This window comes from Orycteropus afer, unplaced genomic scaffold (genome assembly GCF_000298275.1).
Source record: "Orycteropus afer afer isolate SDZICR_OR568_19922 unplaced genomic scaffold, OryAfe1.0 scaffold00174, whole genome shotgun sequence".
Lineage (NCBI taxonomy): Eukaryota > Metazoa > Chordata > Mammalia > Tubulidentata > Orycteropodidae > Orycteropus > Orycteropus afer.
This window is the reverse complement of record NW_006921761.1, coordinates 1,311,688-1,318,752: the sequence shown is the minus strand read 5'-3', so window position 1 is coordinate 1,318,752 and position 7,065 is coordinate 1,311,688. Positions and strand designations below refer to the sequence as shown.

General features: G+C 47.4%; 1 protein-coding gene across 1 annotated transcript; it reads right to left on the bottom strand.

Annotated features, from left to right (window-relative positions):
• Positions 1–722: 722 nt before the first annotated feature.
• On the bottom strand, positions 723–5,742 carry EXOSC3 (exosome component 3). The gene is made up of 4 exons (XM_007946879.2): positions 5,422–5,742; positions 4,031–4,180; positions 2,026–2,177; positions 723–924 (listed from the first exon to the last, which is right to left on the bottom strand). Exons 1-4 carry the CDS (start codon positions 5,740–5,742, stop codon positions 723–725), a joined length of 825 nt encoding a protein of 274 aa, XP_007945070.1.
• Between the last annotated feature and the right edge of the window lie 1,323 nt (positions 5,743–7,065).

Below are 7,065 nucleotides of genomic sequence, written 5' to 3'. Positions count from 1 at the left end.
TATGGCAAGCATTAAAGGAATGGATTGAATGTTGTATGAAGTAGACAAAACCAATTACAAAACAGTATGTACAAAACAGTATGTACAAAAAAGTATCAGAATCTAATTCCAACTTGAATAAACACATACACACGTATGATGGTTAAAAATATAGACAAATTAAACTCTCCTAGTTTCTTCAATTAGGAAGATGTCTTCCATAGGGTTACTAGGTGAGTAAGTTAACCCAAACTAAGTACCTGGAACAACGCTTAGCACACAAATTGTTAGCTGTTAAATACTTAGAAATAACGATACGGGAGGTTTTCATTTGCTTTTTGATACTTGTCAGTAATATCCTAAAGGTTCTTTGGTGAACATGTTTATCATAATCAGAAAAGTACTTTAATGCTGATTTCCAGTTTATGATCAAAACTACTCTAGCGCAAAACCAAGGGAGCTAACATCTAATAAACCATGGTATAACTTTTAAATAAATTTATTGTAAAGAATAAAGAGCATCATTATTTTATAATGATTTTCTCACTAATAACAGCATGTGTAACAACCAGTAGCTTTTTTATAAAAATATTTGTTTAAGAACTATTTTAGAATTGTAATGAGACATTATGTACAATCCTGTTGCCTTCTCAAGTTTTGCTGGGAGTGGTTCACCTGAATAAAGTTTTCCCCGGGAAATTCAGTCTTGCAGCTCAAATGACCCAGATAAAAGTCCCCATGTATCAGGTGTCTGCCAGTCTAGCGAAGATCTGTTTCCTTTGGTCTGTTGTCATGTGTTCACAAGCTTCCAAAATGTTTGCCAAAATTAAAGTCTGCTGAATTGTCTTTGCCTTAACCCATATTCTTCCGTTCATTCCAAATACTATCTCCAGTGGATAGAGCTTTCCAACTTCCTGGATAATTTCACAGTCTGGAGCTAGAAGCCTAGTGGGGAAGAGGAAGAAAATGAAATTTTAATGAAGTGGTAGGGTGTGCCCTGATTCTTCTTTAGAGGGCACTCCTTTTCTGGGCAGTTTGTCACAGCTACTCAGAGCCCCACCAGCATTACTCCAAGAACAGCAGCACAGAAGTCCCTTTGCTGTCCCTTCAAGAAGCTTTGCATTGGCTAGTAGACAGAGGTCACGATGCTGGACTCTCCCCTACAAGAATCAAGCTTCCTGTGTCATCCATCAACTCTGCAAAAAAATACAGTTCTTCCCCTAAACTGTCAGCATTCTAATTCTAGATGTTTATTAGCTATAATGCTGAAAACACTTCAGACTTACTTCCTGGCTATGCAAGTTACACCTTGGTATTAGATTCAGTCTTGAAAGAGCAGCACTGTCCCTTTTAAATCAAGGATGCTGCTTAGTTAAAAGTGTGCTTCTCCAGTGTCCCAAATCTGCAAAACACGTAGCAAGCAGAGGCACACACAGGCCTGAACTGCAGTGCTCTAGCAGTACTGCTTCTGAATATGGCACAGCTTTGGGTAGGCAGAGGTCTCCGTACCTCCAAGAATCTGCCTTAGTGGGAACTCCTAATCTGCCAGGAGAGAATGGTAGGAGTCTCTGAGTAGTCGCACGAGGTGCAGGCTCATGTCAGCCTACTTGCATTCGACCCCTTATGAGAGATTGCGTGATTCTGTTCAATTCTAAGCTGCATCTGTATTCAAATGATTTCAGAGGGCTGGAGGGGAGGGCCAGTTTTCACATTTGGGCTGTGACTATCAGCTTATGGCACAGCAGGCCTTCTGGGAGACAGGACACAAGGGTAGAGGAAGAAGTTGAGGCAGCCCAGACCCCACCCCTACACCAGAAACTGCACAGCTAAAGGCCATCTGAATTTGATGTATTCATGTCAGTGTATTCAGACTAAGGGGGGTGGGACGAAATTCACGACTTCACAATCTGCTCAAGTAGACACTGATTTCTAACTTTGAGGAGAAAATTCAGGTTTGCTACTAAGAATCTAAATCCCCAGGACTAGCCAGCTTTTCAAGATAGAGTTGTAAAGGAGGTGGGCAAGCCAGCAGGCATCAGGACTTACTTTCTAATTAAGCCCAAAGTCACTTTAAAAAGCAAACCATCTTGTCCGATCACACCCATTCCATTAGCTCGTCCACAGCTGTCAATACAGACCATCTCTGGTTCCATATCTTTATTAGCAACCACAAATTGGCCATAGATGAGATCTCCAACCTACAACAATAATAACAAACTGTTCATTAGTCACAGGAAACCACTCTACAGGTAATGAATGCGGTGGCTCTTTCTCAGAGGCAGCAATGCCAGCCACCAGCAGTTCTGTGGCTAAGAGACTGACTGCACTGCAGGAGCCACGTGCAGCTTCTCCTTTACTCATGGGAATCCCCGAGATGGGCGCCCTCGCCAGGCCACAGAGCACACTCCAGGATTGCAGTGTTCATGGTACCCACTAGCTACCTGCGGCTATTTACTTACATTTAAATTAACATTAAATAAATTTAAGTTTAATTAATTACAATTAAGGCACTCTCGTGGTGCAGTGGTTAAGGCATTTGGTGGCTAACCACAAGGTCAGTGGTTCAAACCCACCAGTAGCTCCATGGAAGAAAGAGGAGGCAGTCTGCTTCTGTAAAGATTGGAAACCCTGTGGGGTCGCTATGAGTTGGAATTAACTCAGTGGCAATGAGTGAGTTCATTAAAATGAAATGAGTTTATGTGTTCTTAATTAAAACTTAATTCAGTTCCTCAGTTGCATTAGCCACACTGAAGATCTTAATAAACACATGTGGCTAGTGGCTACAAACTGGTCAGTGCAGACAAGAACAGCAGCTGCATCACAGGCAGTCCTATGAGATAGCAGCTCCTAGGGGGTTCCTGAAGACGTATGGCTAGAGGCAGGAAGGAACGGGCACGCAAATTATCCAAGCAAAATAGCTGGAGCGCTGGCAAGGCACATTTCTCCACGGGAAGGTGACCTGAAAGTCTCACAGAGCTGAACCGCAAACGGCTGGATGGAGGGAATGGACTGAACTTGTTTACTCGCCAAAACAGACTGAGAACCACAGTGGAACAAAACACTTGCTGCCCTTCAGAAGTGTCTGGTCTTGGGGCACTGTGGGGATGTACGGAAGAACAAAAACTGCACTCAAGGCTGAATCCAGTAAGCGCTAGAACAAAGTGACAGTGATTCAAGACTGAGGACAGCTTTACAGAGGTGGTGGTGTCTGGCCTGGGTTTCAAAGAATGATCATGTGTTCCACAGACCGAGAAAAGGATCCGGCATAAGCAAAGGTACAACAACAGGGAAAGCATGAGTGTCAGGAAGTGATGGGTTTAGTGGTGCTGTTAAAATAGTTTGGTGTGGCTCAAGCACGGCTTTATTAAGGATTTAACGATGGATGAGGCAAGATCCCTGGAGTGTCATGCCAAGGAATTCTTTAGGCTTTGAAGAACCATTTAGGTTTTGAAAAAGAGTATGTGAAGTGTCAGCCTGGATGGAGGGACAAGAGTGTGGAGACAGGGATGTTAATGAGGCCACTGACCAAGTCCAGTCAAGGGGTAGCAAGGCCTGAACGTGCACAGTAGAGGTAAAAGGATGGACGTGAAGATCAGAGAATCAACGAACTAAGCAACCGAAAACACTCAGGAGGTGAGTTTGAATGAGCAAAGAAACCACTCATCTTCTGGTTTGGGTGGACAGAGAAGAGCATAGCTACAGGGCCTACGGTGGCTGGCTGATATGGCAATTTGTGCCACTTGTCCATCCTCCCTCTCAGAGCCTATGGCTGACTTCCTTGGCCAGTGCCCATGATACTGGAGATAACTCCACAGAGATGTAACACCCCAAGAACCAATGCTGTCAGCAGAAACACATACGTGGTCTAGGCCAGGAGCTGAAGCACCTGACTCTTGGAGCCTGGGTGACTGCACAGATGTTGAGAGATCACCCTGTAGAACTAGGAAAAGGGGTCCTGCTTTGGAAACAAGTCAGTAGCCTTCTGGGTATTTTTGTGTTCTAGGTAATGAAGTTTTCTCATACTTTTGAAACCAAAGGCCCCTATCATTACCTGTACGTTTGGTCTGTTTCTTTTAGTTGCACCTTCAAATGCCAAGTAAGACAAAGAAGCTGGCTCGCTTCCTCCAACATCAACTTTGAATATATCTCCAGATTTAGCTGTCACAATGCCAATCACATGGTCTCCTTTCACTGGGACATACTACAAAAGAGAGAACAACGATTCAACACCATGACTTCCAGGAAGTCTTCAGTGGATACATTATGTTTGTCATTAAAAAGATGTTTAGGCAAAAGACAGGCATAGGAGTTGAACATGTACCTGATGTAGATACATTCCTTGGCGAGAACAATCATGGGAGAAAGAAGGGCTGTTTATGCACAGGGAGACAGCTCAGGGGCAGGGGTACATGGAGGAATGGACACAGGGAAGAGGTAACTATGGTGAGGAAGTGGGAGGGGAGCTGTTACATTGTGGGAAATTGTGGTCAATATCATGAGACATATTGATTGGGAGCTCTGGTAGCATAGTGGCTAAGGCACTTGACTGCTAACCAGAAGGCTGGCGGTTCAAACCCACCAGCCACTCCTCGGAAGGACGGTTGGGCAATCCTACTTCCGTAGTGATACTGCCTCGGAAACCCAAGGAGGGGTCGCTATGAGTCAGGGCCGACTCGACGGCAAATAACGACAACAACAACATCATGAGACAAAGTGTATGTGAACTGCTGTATGGAAAGTGAATTTGCTCTGTAAACTTTAACCCAAATCTCACACACACACACACACACACACACAAATGTTTAGGGGATATTTTGAAATTCAAGTTACTTATACAAACTTTACAACAAACTTCATCGTACGCTACTTTCAGTGCATGAAAACCCATCACATCTTTATCTCTTGGCTGGCCGCTTGTAATGGTCTGTTTCATTGGAGCCAGGACGCCACATCTGAATAACCTCTTCAGCGTCCTTCCCAGAAAGCCTCTGACTTCTGCTGGTACAAGCGTCCAGGAGCACTGGGTTCCTTACAACCAAGGAGGTCCATTCCACGTTAGACAGCTCTGCCTAGAAGAAAGTTCTTCTAAAAGAGCTTGACCTCCTGTGACACCCACTCATCTAGCCTGGTTCTGTCCTCTGGGGCCTCGAAGAACAAGTCCGTCGCTCCCCGACCTTTGGGGTTTTGAAAACAGTGATCATGTGTGTCACGATCTTAGCCTCTCATCACATGGTAAGGTTTCCTTTCACACGTCCCCTTCTGGTCGCCCTGCTCAGGCCCCGTTCCCGTTGGTCACGGCCCCTCGAAGGAGCGAGATGCAGAGGTGGGCACAATCCCACGGTGTCGCTGCTCCAGGGCCCCCTCCGGGCCTCTTCCGGGAAGTCCCCCCAGACTAGGGAAACCACCCTGACACCTCACCGGCCCTCCGGAGCCCCGGCTCACCCGCTTCTGCTGCGAGTCCACCCAGTACACGCCGCCGCCGCCGCCGCTGGGCTCCTTGTGACGCAGGCGGCCGCACTTGGTGACCAGGAGACGGTCCCCGCAGCGCCGCAAGCCGGGGCCGCACACTACGCGCACCCGGGAACGCACGCCGGGACTCAGGCGCAGCGGCCGCCCACCAGCACCGCCAGGACCTTCGGCGTCTTCCTGCTCCGGCAACAGCAGCTCCTCACCCGGGAGCACCACCTGGCCCAGCACTGTGCGCGCCGCCCGGGCCTTCCCGCCAGCGAGGGACTCGGCGGCGAGTGTGGCTGCTTCAGCCATCGCGGGCGCCTCGATAGCCGGGCTCCGGCAGCAGCCCTTCCGCTTCCGTCTCTGCGTCCAATCGCCAGCCCGCCTGCGCTCTCCATTTCCGGCACTGCCGGTCGGTCAGACTGGTGCCTATGTCTGAAAATGCAAGTCGCCGTGGCCGGCGAATATCCCCGACGTGGCTGTGATTGGGTCTCCGGTCGGCCGCTCAGCCTGAGTAGATCGTGGAGCTTCCGCTTCCGGGTGTCGCGAGCTGCGTGTCTCGGGCCGGTCGCACCGTGGGATCTAAGATGGTCCTCTGTGTGGAACCCTGGGAGCGGAACAGAAGTACTTCCGGAGTTGGGCATCCAGCGGACTTGTAGTCCCTTCCTTCTCGACCCTGCCTTCAGAAGGGTGACTTTTTTACCAGGGAAAGGATTTTCAAACTAAAACCTGTTTGGTTGTTACGAAGAAGGCATTTATTCACATCGTGGAAAACACAGAAAAAATAAATAAATAAACATAACTTTTTGGTTTTTCCTGTTGGTCTCAAGCTACACTGTCGGCCCTAATTCTAATTGTTTGTAGCCCAGGGTCTGGCATGAAATAGTTAACGTGTTGAATGAATGAATGTTAACATTTTGGTCTGCAGTCTCGTTAGACTTCTTTTTCCACAAGTATACATACATTGCATGCACATTATCAGTTAACTGAGCTACCCCTACCAGGCTGGGAAAATCCTAACGGTAGTTAGTCCCCCTGCTACTTTCCCTGGAGCATGCGTTGGTTGCCCATGGGATAAGCAGCTGAATTGCAAGTCTGATAAGTCAAGGCTTCCGCTATTGAGACTTGGGACTGTTACTTGAAATCAGTTTTTTCTATCAACTGGCAGCTCCAATTAGTGTTTGGTCAGATTCTCCAGCAGCCATGAGTTGTTGTTGTTGTTGTTATGTGCCGTCGAGTCGGCCCCGACTCATAGTGACCCCTCCTTGGGTTTCCAAGGCAGTATCACTACGGAAGTAGGATTGCCCAACCTTCCTTCCGAGGAGTGGCTGGTGGGTTTGAACCGCCAGCCTTCTGGTTAGCAGTCAAGTGCTTTAGCCACTATGCTACCAGAGCTCCTAGGAAAAAGGAGGGCGTGGCCGATGGACTTCAGCTGCTGCTGTTTCTTCTGCACATTTACTTCCAAAGTGTGTCTCTAGAATGTTAAGATGTTTAAGACAGATCCTCTCTGACACACCACCTACATTCGGCGAGATGCTGAGGAGCCATTTTCCCCGGATGTCATGAAAGGCCGACTGAAACGTAATTTTTGTTTTAGAGTCCATTGTAACAACTGCTCTTGGTCAGTTTACCTGG

Bases quoted from the DNA above. Each gene is read 5' to 3' on its own strand.
- EXOSC3 (XM_007946879.2), bottom strand. From the start codon at position 5,742: ATGGCTGAAGCAGCCACACTCGCCGCCGAGTCCCTCGCTGGCGGGAAG. The intron at 2,178-4,030 runs GTAATGATAGGG...TTATTGTTGTAG, and splicing joins GAAACAGACCAAACGTACAG to GTTGGAGATCTCATCTATGG. The intron at 925-2,025 runs GTAAGTCCTGAT...CTTCCCCACTAG, and splicing joins ACTTTGGGCTTAATTAGAAA to GCTTCTAGCTCCAGACTGTG.